The sequence below is a fragment of the Pleurodeles waltl genome, chromosome 5 (assembly GCF_031143425.1).
Source record: "Pleurodeles waltl isolate 20211129_DDA chromosome 5, aPleWal1.hap1.20221129, whole genome shotgun sequence".
Classification (NCBI taxonomy): domain Eukaryota; kingdom Metazoa; phylum Chordata; class Amphibia; order Caudata; family Salamandridae; genus Pleurodeles; species Pleurodeles waltl.
In genome coordinates this window covers 579981503-579999186 of record NC_090444.1, presented here as the reverse complement: position 1 = coordinate 579999186, position 17684 = coordinate 579981503, and the positions used below count along the sequence as shown (strand labels likewise).

Sequence of the window (17684 nt, the reverse complement as noted above, 5' to 3'; positions counted from 1 at the left end):
TTTTAAGTGGCTTGTCGGAAAGGTGATGGTGTGACCATGTACTATATGGGATCAATTACCCCCTCCCCTACATGATAAAGATATTGCAAGTTACCAGGGAGCTCCATACTCTTCGTATATGGTTATGGAACTCCTTGGTGACTTGCAATACCCTTATAATGTATGTCAGGGGGCACTTTATTTCTTATATAATGCATCTTTTGTGATAGCCCTCTCTCATGCCTACAATGAATCAGTGGTTTGGGCTACATAAGGGAAACAATAGAAGCATTAGTCATGCCTCTCCCAATGCCAGGTTGTAAATTAGTGAAGGGAGAAGAGGACTGGCATACAGATATGGCCATGTTCACATATATCTATTTATGTTTCTGTGGAACTGGAGCGAGATCGACAGATATTAATGGTAGAAAAATAGACAGCATTGAATTGAGGCAAGTAAATTCATCTTCCATAATGAGGGATAGAAAAGGGACACATTCTTTATTGCCTTTTGAGACATTGCTTCATCAATGTGTAGGGTATTTTTTCCTTGGCCTGTGACTAAAGGTACTGTGGAATGGCCATGAATAAATATATTTGAGTCTTTTCTATAAGAAGGACAATAACTCGCATAAAGTCAGGCTTTCAGCATTGTTCTTGAATGGACTAATGTTCAAAGCCATTCATAGATGTATTGCAAGTTGATTGATATACCAACATATTCTCAACTGGCAACCACATTGTGAAAATGACCCAAAGAGCACAGGGTTAAGATAATGGAGCAGTCTCAAGCCACTTGAAAAATAAAACATCTCCATCTCTACTTTAAAAAAATATGCAGAATTAGGACTGCAGTACACATGGACAATCCAGTAAAGCTGTCATCCTAAAATACAATACTTGGTGAAGCCTAATGGAGTGCTACCTTTACACAGATCAGACGCCAATGGCTGTACCCAGCACCACAACCTTGCCATCTTCCCATTATTGACCTAGCTTGCCACTTCACAACAAATCTCCCTTTCCCCAAGTACTTCAACATAACCTCACCTTAACTCACTAGAACCCACTAGCAGAAGGTTAATAATATGCAGATATCCTCTAGGCACTTAACAGCACACCTTTTGTCCATCCAATGCACATTTCTAACTTAAACTATACATTTATTTTTTCATAACATACCAAAGAACTTTAAGGTGGACTACATGTGTTGTTACTATATAAAGCACCAAAATATGGAACAATTCCACTATATCAACAGAAATTAGTCTACACCAACCTGGAGTACTGTCGTTTTTTTTCCAGATGTTTCATAGAGTTAAATGAGTGAAGTAGCTTGGTTCCAGCTTGTAACTACTGTCATGATGTAGGGTTATAGGTGTCCATTTAGATCTCTGCGTGCGACTTGCCATGCTGCCAGTTCAAGGAAGGGTATGGCCTCCCATTCCCTGGTGGAGGAATGTCTGCCATATTGCGAGATCCCTGTCTGTTCACATGGCAAAGATATCACTGCCTTCAGATGGGTACCATGATGTTGGCGCCTCAAATATTTTTTTTATTTTTTTTAAACCAATACAACAAATATACCTGATGTTCTGGGAGTTTTCTCCCAGGACATGGGGATAACTTATGTTGTTTTCTGTTTGGACCCACCAGATTTTTTGCAGTGGTCCTAAAAAAGCAAACTATGTCAGAAGGATTTGACATTTATAGAGTGGGCCTTCTGATGTGCATTGACAGAAGGTGCTGTGGCAGGACGGACACATGTATTCAGTGACAGAACCAACTGAGTCTTAGCCAGCAGAAACCTGATGCTTTGAACACCTCTAAATAAAGCAGGTAAAATGTGGGTTTGGTGGGGCAAGAGCCTGCAAATTTACATACTGGCTTCCATTCCATCAAACTCTAAATAAGAGTCTTACTAAAACTTTGACTGCAAATGGTGTATTGTATATGTATATCTCTGTGCTAATATCAGTGTGGTGCTGCTGACAAAAATGCATAATGATTGCCTGTGTCTTTGGCAAAATTACTATTATCCAAAGTAGATTAGACACTGGAAAAGTAGTTTAAAAACGTATAAAAGGCCAACATCACAGGTACATTATCTAATCCTTGCACTTAATCAAGGCTCCTAGTCAGAATGAAGTCAGAATAAAGTAAGATCAAAGAGGAAGTAGTCCATGCCTGATCCTTAGAATTTTGAAACAGACTTGCCTGGCAATCTGAATAAGGCTTATCCAAACGTTTAAAAAACCTAAATAGTGAACAGTTATTATTGGCTAGACATTTTTGCCACTGTGCCGGTGGTTAGTTTGGGAAAGTGTGCAAAATTTTGACAGAATATTGCAAATGAATAGCGTGATGATTTTACCTTCCTTTGAATGCACATGTGATAAAGGTAATAAAAGTAATGTTCCAACCATACCTTTGGAAAATGATCGCTGCTTAGAACACCTACCATTTTTCTGTCAAGGCAGTTCTACTAAATAATAAAATTAGTTGATGAAGTGGATCAAATCTTTTAATTGCTTCATCTTCCTCTGGCAGTTCCTTCACTGGCCTCTGTGGTCAAGACAAATCAAGCAATCATATGGTTATAGTTACAGTGCTTCTAAAAACATGCAATGAATTTAACTGAAAAAATGATGGTTTGAATGCATAACTTTATTTCAGTCATTGGTAACTATTCGGGCCACATTCCAGTCCATTGTTGTTTCCCACTGTGCCATCTTAGGAGGGAACGAGTGACATGCAAATCACGGGCTAAGAATAATTCAAACACCAGTTATTCTTGTCTGTCTAAATGATTTAGCTCTTCAAGCAAATTGGAACTTATCCTGCAATGAAAAGCAGATGTGCCCAACATCAAAATCTTAATTAATTATCTTACCACATTGAGCGAAATATGTAAGAATCAGTTCAATTTTATTTTCATGAAAAGTAGCAGTATAATAATACATCATGGAGAAGACATATAGGGGCAGATTTAAGAAAAGTGGCATCACTTTTCTTGCGCCCCTTATTGCCACCCTGTTAGAAATGGGGTCTTTGGTTTGCAGTCAGGTTACCCCCTGTCCAAGCAAGGACCCTCACTCTAGTCAGGGTAAAGAAGAATCACCCTCAGTTAACCTCCACTCACCCCCTTGGTAGCTTGGCTCAAGCAGGCAGGCTTAACTTCAGGGTCTAGGTGTAAAGTATTTGTACCAACACACACAGTAACTCAGTGAAAACACTACAAAATGACACAACACAGGTTTAGAGAAATAGGTAATATTTATCTAAACAAAACAAGACCAAAACAACAAAAATCCAACATACACAAGTCAAGTTATGAATTAAAAAGCAAAAAGTCTTAAATCCTTTAGAAAACAGTGCTAACGCTGTTAGCGTGAAGAAGTACCTGGGTTGCTTCAAAATAACAGTCTAAAAACCAACTTCACTAAAAGGTGTATTTTTAAAATGTGAGTTCAGAGACCCCAAACGCAACTCTCCATCTGCTCCCAAAGAGAAACTGCACTTTAAGAATATTTGAAGGCAACCCCCATGTTAAGCTATGAGAGAGATAGGCCTTGCAACAGTGAAAACTAAATTTGGCAGTATTTCACTGTTAGGACATGAAAAACACATTAATACATTTCCCAACTTTAACATACACTGCACCCTGCTCCTGAGGCTACAGAGGGCCTACCTTAGGGGTGCCGTACATGTGTAAAAAGGGAAGGTTTAGGCCTGGCAAGTGGGTACACTTGCCAAGTCGAATTGGCAGTTTAAAACTGCACACACAGACACTGCAGTGACAGGTCTTGAGATATGATTACAGGGCTACTCATGTGGGTGGCACAGCCAGTGCTACATGCCCAATATTAGCATTTAATTTACAGGCCCTGGGCATCTCTAGTGCACTGTACTAGGGACTTACCAGTAAATCAAATATGCAAATCATGAAAAGCCAATTACATACATATTTTAAATTGGAGCACTAGCACTGGATAGCAGTGGTAAAGTACCCAGAGTAAAAAAAAACCAGCAAAAACAGAGTCCAGCACACATCAACAACCTGGGAAACAGAGGCAAAAAGTTTGTGGATACCACACCAAGGATGCCAAAATTTTTGACTCTAGTTTGGAGCTTTGCAGGAGTAGCACCATAAATTTTGAAGCTATTCCTGCAAAGCCCATTGAGGCCCATTATGAATAATCTCTTAGGTTTCTTTGTGCCTTTTTTTTCCACTCCCCCAATGGGGGAAACACTCCCTTTGCATCCGTTATGCATGGCACATGCAGAATGTAGCGCAAAGGGTTAAAAAGTGGCACAGTGCATGCATTGCCCCACTTTGTAAATCTGGCGTGGCATTGTTGGCCATCTAACGCCACATTAGCGTAGAAAAATGATGGCGCAAGGGGCTCTTAAATTTGCCTGATCGTCAGGTACTTGGGATCGTCTGAAGGAAAATGGTAGCCCAAATTAAATGGTCACCTGCCCTCTACCCACATCCTCTCTCCAACAAATGCTCCTGTTTTAAGTCTCTGGGATCCTGAAAAGGGATTTGTTGATGCCAGGTAACAGTCCCACTGCATTATGGTCAATTTAAGTGACACTGACCTTTGCAATGTGTGTCAACATGAGTAAGGTCAAGGATAGCCATAATATCACAAGAACCCGTGGGAGGACACTCTGCCACCTACAACCTTCAAACCTATACGGCCAACTGCTAGTGTGTGTCACATGAGCTCAGATTTGATATAGAGTGGTCTGCAAGTGGCACATGTGGGTCCACAGGTATGGAACAGATAGAATGAATCCATTCAAAACGCCCGCCAAATGTGCCCAAGAGGTAGTCGATAGAGGCACTACACCTTGCATCAAATACAGAACGATTATTCAGACGAAACAAGAAATAACAATCACATCAGCAGGGTACAAAAGACAGAAATTTTACTCACCGTCAACGGCGACTGAAGCTCTTGGATTTGCGCACTCCTCCTGCGACCTGTTTGCAGGAGTTGTCAGTGCCATCCTGCACGAAAAAAGCTGTCTGAACAGTATGGGCTCTCAATCAAGGCTAGACCAGCCATACCGGGCTTCGGGCATTTCCCCAGGAGGGTAGGGGGCTGTTTTGTTACTGAGGGACATATTTGTAGCAATGCAGCACTTTCTAAAGCACCTGCTGCAGAGTTCCTTGTATATTCAGTAGCTTTTCAGGCAGCAAAGTTACTCTGGTGATTAATTTTCCTGCTGGAGAGAGATCAGAGTTTTGTCTCGTGGCAGTTTTGACTCACCTAAGGTAGCACAAAGGGTTTATATGCCTGCTGCAAAGGACGAACCACCATGTAAGAGAACAGTAGTTTATGTGCATAGCTCAGTGGGTTACTGCTTTTGTTACAGAGACCATTTTGGTACTGTGCAGTTCATAAATTACAATCATAATCTAGCACAGTGAGCTATGAAGTGTCGTCAAAGAGGAGCAGGCAAACTGCATAGTACAGTTTGGTAAGTTATGTTTTTTCTGAGTCTTTCATTATCCTAATGTTGCTAAAGAGACTTTGTTTGGGGAGAAATAAAGTCTTATTAGTAAAGCCAACCCTAACCTCTGTGTTGAACTCTGAATCCTGAGTTTATGCTTCTCCAGACCACGCACTCTTACAAAATACATACTAGTATGGATGACTTGTGAATCCTACACCTTGTAGTCCCCTATGTCTTATGCAACATTTCCTGTACACTGATTTACACAAGGATGATTCATTATCTCTTTTTTGTGTGTGATGTAAAGTGCTCTGACACCCTAAACTGGTAGGAGAGGCTCTATAAAGAAAATAAATACATGTGAGAGAGGGGCTATAGGGAGATGAGGACACTGTTGGATGGTGATAGTGAAGGAATCATTGAAGAGCCCCAAAAACATTGTTGAATACTGGTGCAATGTAATGTCATAATTTACTATGCTTTAAAAGCTAATACAATTAAATATATAATGAAAAATGTGTTGCAGAAAACACAATTTTTGCCCACATTTTCTTGGGGTAGAACCCCCTCTCCAAACAATACGTGTAGGAGTCAGGCTTGTGCACTGCACTCACTATGCACCGTATGGGGGCTCGTCCGACAAAATTAGCAAGGGCTGCTTTCGGTTCTCAGTCCGGCCGTGCTCTCAATGGCAGCAGAATGAAGAACAAAATATAATGCAGCCATGTACCTGAACCAACCACTGGCTTTCAACGCATTTGATCATTTTATAGATGCACTAGAGGAAGAAAATGACAATCATGAATTATTTGAAAAACCTTGCAGGTGAGAGAGTGAAAGAAGTGTTAAAGAAAATCTCAGACTGATGCAAAATTGTACCAAAAGATAAAACATGCATTAGAGGCCAGGTTTAATTAAATGCCGAATGTCAACTATGAAAGTTATATCTTTAACCAACCACCGCAGCAAGTTGGTGATACAATGAATGAGTTTAATAAACATTGCAAGGTCTGCAACTTCACTGATGAAGAAGCCACGCTCCTCAGGATCACTGATGGCTGCCTTTCATATTCATTTAGAAGACTCATGCTAAAAGAAACACATAGCCTAGAGAAAATGCTGAAGGTTGCAAGAGCAGAAGCATGAGCAGATTGACAAACTGCTGACATGGAAGTGGGAACAGCACACCATGAATCAGCACCGACTGTGAAAAGCAAGCACAAGCATAAACAGGATACACAAAACCTGAATTCGGAGTACCAGCAACTCAAGTTAGAGAAGAATGGTGAGTACATTAGCTTTTCAACTCCTGTTGGTTGGTTCAGATATAAAAGTCTGAGTTTTGAAATATCTTCGGCTGCTGAAATATGTCAGGATGTTATTCATTGAGTGATTCAGCCTGTCACCCGTGGTTTCAATTGCAGTGATGACATACTAGTTTTGGGTGAACCCAAAAGGAAAATAAAGCCCTGACTCAAGCGTGCCAGCTACTCCTTGATGCAGGCCTCACAATGAGTGCTGCAAATTGTGAGTTTCACATGACCAAACTCTAATTTTTGGACATATAGGCCCGTATTAATTCTTTTTTGCGCCGCATTAGCGCCATTTTTTGACGCAAACGTATTATATTTTGTAAGTTTGCACCACTTTTGCGTCAAAAAATAGCACAAATGCGGTGCAAAAAAAGTATAAACACAGGCCATATTCCCTAATGGGGGATGACTCCAGCTCCAGACAAGGTACAAGCACTATCATCCACTTGTCTCCCTCAAGATGTCACCATGCGGAGATTCTTTTTTAGGCATGGCAAGTTATTGCTCAAGATACACTAACAATTTTGCTACATTGAATGTACCATTCCCGTGGTCTCTACAATGCGACCAGAGTTTCAAAGATATTAAACATGCGATTAAGAATGCAATGGAAGTGGCTTAGTTTGACCCCAAGACTCTTACTGAAATAACAGTTGATGCGAGCCTGGTAGGGTTAGAGGCAATCCTTGTTCAATACAGTGGCCAACCAGATGCTTTGAGATACATCGTTGCCTATGGCAGACAAATTCTGTCTGGTACAGAACATGCTTACTCTCAGCCAGAGAAGGAGAGTCTGGCTAAGATGTGGGCCTGCGAACACTTTCATGTATTCCTCTATGGAAAACAATTCACCATCGTCACGTACTACCAGACGTTGCTTCCAATTTTCGAAACCCTAAGGCTAAGATGCCCACTTGCATAAAGAGGTGGGGGTTAAAACTGCAAGAATATGACTGTGAGATCGTGCACAAACTGGAAAAGGATCAAAACCTGGCAGATTATCTTTCACAAGTTTTGCTTCATCGTCAGTGTTCGACATCCAAGACAGCTGAAGCATATCTCAACTTTATTGTGAACTCCAGCACACTAGCAGCTCTGTCTGTGGAACAAATCATTAGTGCCACTAATGCAGACAAAGATATGAGCATAATCAAGGAGGTGATAAACAAAACAATTGTGGAGGAAAAAGACCCGGCCCCTTGTTGATAACTTTGAATTTCAGAAGTTCAAGAATGTACAGGATGAGATAGCAGTCACCTAAGAAGGAATTATACTATGAGGCTTGAGAATGAGCATACCGGGAAGCCTCTGGCAGTGGGTCGCTGAGCTGACCCATGAAGATCATTGTGTTGTTGTAGCTCCTAAAAGAGCACTAAGAGACTGAGTGTGCTTCACTTTGGCTAGATGAAAGAGTTGAGAAAGAGCTGAAAGCATGGCACATGTGCAATTGTTTGTCCCCCAAAATGACACAACACCCAGTAACAATGCCTGTTCTTCCTGCCCATGCCTGAGAGAGTTTTGCAGTTGGCTTGTTTAGGTATTTAGGAAAGGGGCATCATCTCATGGTTGACATGGACAATATATTCACGTTTCCCTTTGGTGGAAGACCTATCCTTGACAACCCACGGCAAAGTCATAGAACGGCTTGAGGACATCTTTACAACGTGGGGTATCCCTGAAATTCTCAAATTTGATAATTGCACACACTTTAACAGAAGAAAGTTCATGCGACTCAACATCAAACACCAAAAGAGTATGCCTCTCAGGCCTCAAGCCAATGGCGTAGTCAAACGTTTCATGGGCACCCTCAAGAGGGTCATTCAACAAGCTTTCATGGAGGGAATTGACTTAAACCAATCCATGTGTGAGGCTCTGAAGGCCTATCGATAAACTCCTCACTCCATAACTGGTGAGAATCCAGCCACCTTGCTGTTTGGGAGAGCCATCAGAACAAAACTGCCTCAATGGACCGCGGATTGATCAGTGAATACTGATAATATTCGAGACACTGACATTGCTCGGAAAAGGAAAATGAAAACATCTGCAGATTATCATTGCCATGCCCATGTGACAGTTTTTGACAAAGGAGACTAGGTTAAGCAAAAACGCTGAACAAAAATGTACACTTCCTTCGCTGCTGAGGTTGCGGCATGCAAAGGACATGTATAGATGGCACATCTTCCTTGAAAATCCATCACTCAAGACACTTCACATTTAAAACACCTACAGAGACACTTGTCGAGTCCTGAAACTGTGCGGGAAGTGACCCAACTGGTCAGTCCGGCTCAAGAGCATGAGCCGATGGCACTGTTGCACGTTCGGGGTGAACTTCAATCATCTGGAAACACCTGAGCTGTCAGAAAAGTGAAAGCACCTCACTTATTACTCAAGGAAATGTGATTTTGGTGATATCCGCTACCTTTTCATTTAACAGAGGGGGAGATGTAGCATCTTGATGTTAGGTGCATTAGAATCCTCATCGTTCCTGGTTGACTCTGAACAGGAAGTATGCAATGGATGGGGAGGCATGGTTAACAAAAAGTATGATGTAATGCACAGTATAATAATGTATCCTAAAGTAACGGTTGATTGCAACTCCCATGTGGCATAAGTCATATGTATGTTCCAGAGCTGAGGAAGACTCTACATATGTTTGTGCAACTGATATGATTTTTGTGTGTGAGGTTCTGAATGAGTTCTTAAAGTGGATTATGAGGACTATCCATCATATATGTATGTGTGTGTATGCACATGTCTCCATCGAGATGTTGGAAGGAGCCCATAAACTGGTTTGCGGGCTTGACTTTTGTGTAAGTAATGTGCAGTCTGTGACATACATCATTATGGTAAATGAAACACCCAGCTCAGTTAAACACTTGCTAATAACTATTTCAATCTTGCCTTTTCATTAATGGCAGACACCCTTGCCACAGCAACTAAAGGTATCATAACAAAATGGGTAGGCCGTAGGTGTATAGGAATTTTGCAATAGGTATTCCCTAAATGCTATGTGTATAAACTTTCCTCTGTATACAAATGTGTGTATGTCTGTATGTGTAGGTTAATGTATCTATCTATATATATATATATATATATATATATATATATATATATATATATATATGTGTGTGTGTGAATGAATAAACAAGGTTGAGTGTGTCTCTCCATGTATAAATGCTTGTCAGCAAAAAGTCAAATAGCGAATGAATGTTGAGGAAGGTGTATGTTCATGAATGAGAGAGTGGGGAATTGGAAGATTCAATGAAATTCCTGCGACAAATGAGAGGCGACAGGAACTGAGGGTTCATATTTTTGTCCATCACTATGCCAGAAGGGGAGGTGTCATGGTATGGTGAGAGCATTAGACATCACAGGAAAATGGAGTGTTAGAAAGTTAAATATACTTGCAGCTAATGGAACGGAAGGAATGAAAATGAGCAATAGACCCAAAGGAAAGGGTTGGTATTAGCAAGCATACTCTGTGGAATATAATTTAAAAATAGTCTGAGACAGAAATATAATGAAAAAAGTGTTATGGGGCAAACTATAAAAAATAAGAGTATCATTTTTCATTTATATAATATTTTAAAATATAGGGGCATATTTACAAGCTCCTTGCACCATACTAGTATAATTTGTTTTTAACGCTAACGTGAAGGTAAGGAGACAATTTCCCTGCCCCGTATTTAAAAAGTGGCGCAATGCCTGCATTGCACCACTCTGCAAACCCTTGCTCCACATTATACCTGCACCAGGCATAATGTATGCAAGGGGGGGGTGTTCCCACACAGGAAGGCCCAAAGAAATGGCACTGTGAAATCTACTAGATTTCACTGCACGATTTCTGGAATGATGTTTAACGCCTGCTCAGGGCACGCATCAAAATAGCACACCCATAATCTCCTATGGGCCTCCCTGGCCCAGCTAGACAAGCAGCAAAGTGCCACAATAGCACCAAAAATGTTGATGCTATTGTGGTGTTGTGTGCCATGGTGTGCCGAATTGTAAGTATGGCAGACCCATGGTGCCGTTACTGGGGTGCATGAAAAGTGGCACATTAATGCTGATGCACCACTTGCTTGTAAATATGCCCCATAGTTGTATATAGTATTATTATTATCTAGTTGAATTTTATTAGTTTAATGATTAGTAGGTTTATTTTTTGTATGTTTTTTTGATTTAGTAATATATGTTAAGGTTTTATTTTTTTTTACATCATTTTTTGCCAGATATTGGGTTTTAAGGGGTGTAGGGTGGGAAGGTTTTTAAATATTTAGGGGCTGACTTATCAAAGGTTTTGCATTACCCTTGTGCACCACAAGGGGATGTAGGGCAATGCAAAACATAAAGTGGCATTTACTAAGCCACATAAGACCAACTTTCATGGCTCTGCATGGCTTGGTAAATCTGAAGTAATACAAGACAGCACTAGATGCTGCCTTGCGTTACTCTGCCGCCGGGAGGTGTACCGTTTGGGGAGCATGGGTGTTCTCATGCATCCACTCATGGACGTTGGCACATTTCCAGATTTACCATGAGTGGTAGATATGGGATTGTGTCAAAATGCTACACCTTCGCAAGGGACGTGTAACAAGGAAAAATATGTTTATTTCTCCTCATTTTTCCTCTTTCTATGAGTGCTGCATGCACAGAAAGAGGAAAAATTCTCGGAGGATAACTTTTGAGCAGAAATGTGTTCCACCGAAACAATCCTGTCTGTAAGGCCATTGGTGCAAGGCACCACGTAGTGCACCAGATTATGGAAGAGATAGGAATGTGTCATATAATACTAAATATGGAGTATTCCTGCTAAGGGTAGTACATGAAGGCCTTAGGTCATTCACTTTAGTAGCGTACCCTAGTCCTTATTAAAAAAAGATACCAAACATAGGTTCCAGCCAACCAGGCTGCTTTACCCTCTAGAACACCCCAGGGAGAAGCTCTAGTCCCTCAGATCAGACTTCCCAAAGCACGAGTTCAGGAGAACCAAAGATAGATAGAGAAAACAGTGAGCCTCTCGGGGGTGGTGGGAAGGTTGCATGTGAATCTACAAAAGACTCCAATACTGGGGAACTATAGTTACAGGTAAGTAACTTAGGGGGTCATTGCAACATTGGCTGTAACCGCCATGCGGCCGCATTCCCGCGGTGCCCATTTGGACATCCCTGCTGGGCCGGTGGGCGGAAACCAAGTTTCTGCCAGCCGCGCTTTTCACTGTCTGCATAGCAGACAGTGAAAAGCCACATGGGGCCCTGTCAGGGGGCCCCTGCACTGCCCATGCCAGTGGCATGGGCAGTGCAGGGGCCCCCAGGGGCCCCACGACTCCCTGTACCGCCATCCTTGAACCGCCAGGAAAAGGCTGGCGGTCGGGGATTCGTAATCCCCTGGGCAGCGCTGCTAGCAGTGCTGCCCTGGCGGATTACAACCGCCGGGGCCATTGTGGTGGAAAACCGCCGGCCCCGGCGGTGCGACTGCGGCGGTACCGCTGCGGTCGTAATATGCCAGGAAGCACCGCCAGCCTGTTGGCGGTGCTTCCGTCGAAACAGCCCTGGCGGTCTTGGACCGCAAGGGTTGTAATGACCCCCTTAATTTCTTACTCCAGATTTGGAACTTTCATAAATTCACATGCTTGAATCAGAGTAGCTAGCAGTAGTGAAGCACATTAGGTATACATATAACAATTGCTACCATATGTAAATACCTTTGTGAAAAAAGAATTTGAGCTTATGTACACAGCAAATGACGCATATAGTCAAATGCTGTTATGACAAAGCAATATTAAATAAGCATTAAACAATAAGCTCAACTAATACTGGGAAGGTGGGAAGAAAACAGAAAATAGCTCAACGTTACTGGAACAGATGTCTCAGTACCACATGACCCACTACCACATCACCTTGAGGCGCTGCATCTAAGCTGTAGTCTTTGAAAAGGTGTGCGTGTCCTTTCAGGTGGTTGCTCTGAAAATGTCCTGAAGAGGCATACCAGCAAATAGTGCCGTCCAGGTGACTACAGCTCTAGTTGAATGAGCATATGTTGATGTATGTAAAGGCTTTCCTGCTGCGCAATGGCAAAAATGAATTGTGCTAGATATCCACCTAGCAATAGCTTGTTTGGAGAGAGGATGGCCCTTTCTTGGAGCACTAAATGCCACAAACAACGGGTTAAGTTTTCCAAAACCTGTGGTCCAGATTACATTTGAGGCATTTTTGATGTCTAGAGAGAGAGGAGCTTGTTCAGCAAGGTGTGGTCGTGTTTGGAAAAGACGATTTTAAAATTACTGGTTGGTTGATGTGAAAGTCCGAAGGAACTTGGGGGATAAACTTTGGATTTGTCCTAAGGATTATTCTATCCTCCCTAAATTGTAGAAATGGGTGCTATATGGTAAAGGCTTTTATCTCACTGACTCTTCTAGCTGAGGTAAGCGCCACAAGAGCAACGTTCTAAGAAAGGAACTTCACATCTGCCCTGTGAATAGTTTCAAATGGATGCTTCATCAATTGCGATAACACGGTGTTCAGTTGCCAAGATGGTGAAGGTGGTCTGACTGGTGGGAATACTCGAAAAAGACTTTTGAATAATTGATAATTTTAGCAGACCATAAAGATAGTGACTTGTCAGTCCCTCTGTATCAGGATATCGTAGCTAGGTGTACCTTGATGGAAGCATGAGCCAATTGGTTTGTGCCAAGAGCAGTAGATATGGGGGGATATGTTCCGGCAATGACGATAGTGGATGAACTTGAGCTTGTTGGCACCATACACAAAATCTCTTCCACTTTTAACAGTAGGTTTTGTTTGTGCTCTGGTGAGTATTTCTCTACAGTCAGGAGAGATGCCTAAGTGGTTGAATTAATTGTGTTCAGGAGCCAAACCGACAAGTGAAGAGTTCCTGGATCCAGGTGTAGCACTTGACCCTTGTTCATTGTCAAGAGGAAAGGTTCTGTATGTAACGGAATGTTGGGTTCTCTGAAAAGAGAAGCAGCTCCGTAAACCCCTGCTGACACAGCCACACCAGGGCAATCAGTCTTGATTGTTGACAGAACTCTCAGAATGAGGGGAATGGGCTGAAAATCGTAAGCATATATTCCTTACTATGCCCTCAAAAATGCATTCCTTCATGATCCCGGATGGTGATCCTGACTTGCAAAGAATTAGCATTTGGTATTCTGGGGGGGTTGCAAATAGGTCGAGGTTTGGCTTGTCCCACCAAGACAATATCTGATCTACTGCTCACTGATCTATCTCCTACTCGTGGTTGGTTGTCTGCTAAGAGTGTCTGCCAACACCTTTCGTTTTCCTGGAACGTGCTCCACTCGTAAATGCACTCCATGAAGGTTGGACCAAGTCCACATATTTTGCAATTCTTGAGACAGGAGAAGAGACCTGGCCCCACCCCGCTTGTTGATATAGTGAATCGTTGTTGTGTTCTCTGTGCATATCATTACTGAGGAATTCTTTCTCCTTGGAAGAAAAGCCAGAAAGGTCAGGAGTGCCATGAGCTCAAGCAGATTGATGAGATATCTCCTGTGTTGTCTTTTCTATTTACCGCTGACCTGCAGGTCTTGAAGGTAGGCTCCCCAGCCCTCCAGGGAGGAGTCTGTATTGATTACCCATGGAGATGGCAGAGTTAGGAATGACAGACCACCTGACAGATGTAGACTCTGAGTCCACCAAGATACAGCTATGATCATTGCCTTTTTAACTGTGATGGTATCGTCGAACCTGAGGACTCCGCCTACTGGCTGTCCAGTCCCTCCCACAGTGGTCACATTCACAATCGGAAGAGCGGAATGAGAAGAATGCAGGATGACATAATTCTTAAGTGAGACTTGAGGAGGTGCACAAAAAATTACTATTTTCTTTTAATTTATATTGCTGAGATTATTAGCTTTAGTTGTCTTTCCCTTGTAGGAAATGCTTTGTTGAGCGAAGTGCCCAGAGTTGCACCCAGGAAAATTATGTTTTTTGAGGACTGAAAATTCGATTTTTTCATGTGATTGTGAGACCTAATTTTTTCACCAGTGTTGCACAGGCTGGTGCTGATGTATGTACTTACATTTTGGACAGAGCCTTGATTAACCAATTGTCCAGATATGGGAATACCTGATGTTTGTGTTTCCTCAGGAATGCTGCAACTTGATTTAAACATTTCGTGAATATATCCTTGGGGCTGACTTCAGGCCAAATGGGATAACTCTGAATTGAAAATGGCTCCTGGCTACCGTAAATCTGAACAATTTCCTGTGAAACGGATGTATGGGGATGTGAAAGTATGCATCCTGAAGGAAGAGAGAGGACACATAATTTCCAGGGGTTAGAAGAGCGAGCATAGTTTGCAATGTTATAATCTGGAATTACTGCGTCTTGAGATATATATTTAAGTCTCTGAGGTCTAGAATTAGAAGCCATTCCTTCCACTTCTTGCAGACTAGGAAGAAGCAAAAATAAAACCCTTTCCCTTTGTCTGAAACAGGAACTCTTTTGATTACTCCTTTCCAGAGCATGGTCAATACTTCCTATTTGAGCAGATGTAGATGCATTTGATTGTGGGAATGAGGAGATCTTACTGATGGAACCTGTATGAACTCTAGGGTGTGACCAAATTGGACAGGAGACAGGACTGATTGGTTCGAAGTGAACTGTTGCCAATCGCAAATGAAATGGGAAATCCTTCCTCCTAGTTTGGAAGTGGAGGTAACACTGGTAAAGCCATTGCCTATGACTTGTGTCTGGTCCTTGGCATCTTTCTCTACCTTTAGTTATGAGTCTGCTGTAGGTGGCCTGTGGAGGGTGTTTTAGAGGGTATTGTGTTCAAAAGCCTGGTAAGAAGAGGAGTAAGGGGGATATCTGTACTGCTAAAAACCTCCCCTGAAGGATGGAAATCCTCGACCTCTGGCACCGCAAACGGGTTGCTTCATGAACTGAAGGATCCAGAGGGATTTTGTTATATCTGTATCCGTTTTTTTTCTAGCAGAGCATTGTCTACATGTTTGCCAAACAGGACTTCCCCATCAAAAGGGAGATCCAGGATCTTGTATTGGAGTTCCAGCCTGAACGAAGTTACTCAAAGCCAACCCTGTCTCTGAAGAACAGAAGCTCCTGCAAGTTGACAAAAAGCTGTCTGTAGTAAATATATACATTGCTTAGTCAATTACTTCTGCTGAAGCATTTTCTCCCTCCTGCAGGATTGTCTTTGCCTCTGCTTTGGGTTCCTCTGGCATATGGTCTAAGTACTGGGCAATGTCAGCCCATAGTGTCTGTCATACCTGCCTATGACAGCCAAGGAATTCAAAACCCTGACCATTAGAGACGACATTGAAGAAAAACGTTTTCCAACGTTGTCTAGTCACCTACCCTCTTTGTTGGGGAGCGCAGATATCGGAGTCAATGGATTTTTTTATCTTCATTGGGCTGCCTGAGTGATTGCTGAGTCTGGTCTAGGATGACCAGTTAGACATGTTGGAGTGTCCTCTGGAATCTTGTATTTTTTGTCCAAACATGGAAGGACAAAAGCAGAAAGAATAGATGATGGACGTAATGCTGAACCATGCAAACACTCACTCCAGTCACAAAGATCTGGGTTCAATCCATTGATTTTTTGCCCACCATGCCACCCCAGTTTGGACCCAGCCATATGCAAATCAGTGTTGACTTTGTTCCCCATGGAAACAGTCCAGCTCAAACTGCCAAGTCAGGTCCCTTCTGGACTGGAAACAAGCATACTGGGAACGGCTTCAGGAAATCACCCTTTATCAGCCAGGCTAGCTTAAATCCAGTGATGCAGTGAGCACAGAAATCACGTCTGAGCATACCCTTCCCACTTAGGGTGAGAAAGCAAATAGAACAGATGATGGACGGAATGATGATCAATGCAAACATGCTGGCGAATACTGGGACACCACAAGAGCAGTGAGGTGGCAGAAGACGGCACCGGGAAACAGACGCAGAGGTATGTGTTTTCTTTCTTTTTTTTTTTTTTATGTTTCGCCTCAGAGGTGGTGTAGGAGGTTCAGAAGAACCCTTTTTTAGCCTTTCTGAAGAGGCAGAATGTCCTTTTTTTCTCCTTATGTTTTGAAGAAGATGAATGAATATGAGGAGATGCCAGAGGACTACAGCCTTTGTAGGACCCCTGAGTGGTCTTTTTAGAGGCAGTTTGGGTGCTCACTCGAAGAAAGGGAGTGAGGGGACCTGTCCCTTTCTGTGATCTTCTAGAGTACGTAGAAGAGTCATCACTCGCAGAGCCAGACACAGGCTCTTTTCTTGATTTTAGCTTCTGGAGCCAAATCAGCAGCCTCCCCTCTCTGCCCTTTAAAGTGTTATTAGAAAAGGTCCGACATGTCTTGCAGTCTTTGGCTGAGTGATGTGGATAAAGGCAAAACATGCAGTCTTTACGTTGATCCACAAAGTAAAGCCTCTTCTTGCCACAGGTCTTTCAGGCTCAGAAGAGACCCTTTTTCTCCTTATCTGACAGGAGTTGTAAAGAAAAAGTCAGAAAGAACACCAACAAAAAGGCTTTGGTGAAAGAGAGAACTGCTGAAGTACAGAAATTTGGGCAAAAATTCCCAGAAATAACTCTGCAAAGGTGTGTATGAGCGGAGCTCACTGGAGATTTCCTAGCACGACATGCAGAAGAAAATCTGAGGTACTAAAGCTTATCATAGGAGTGTTCTAGATGGTAAAGCAGCCTGATTGGCTGTAACCTATGTTTGGTCACTTTGTAAAATGGAGTAGGATATGCTACTAAAGTGAAGAGCCTAAGGCCTTCATGCACTACACTCAGCATTACATTGCTATTGGAAGGTACCGGGGGACTCCCATCTCAACCACGGTGAATGATTCAAGAAGTGAATCTATGAAAGTTCCAATACTGGAGTTATATATACATTTAGATGGAACATAATGAACAGCCACTTTCTTGGTT

General features: G+C 42.3%; 1 protein-coding gene across 1 annotated transcript in view; it reads right to left on the bottom strand.

Annotated features, from left to right (window-relative positions):
- RYR2 (ryanodine receptor 2) overlaps window positions 1-17684 on the bottom strand; it is a 2714825-nt gene that overhangs the window by 444397 nt on the left and 2252744 nt on the right. The window contains exon 76 of the mRNA XM_069234403.1: window positions 2441-2544. Within this exon, the coding sequence (XP_069090504.1) occupies window positions 2441-2544 (104 nt within the window). The remainder of the gene's footprint in view (window positions 1-2440; window positions 2545-17684) is intronic.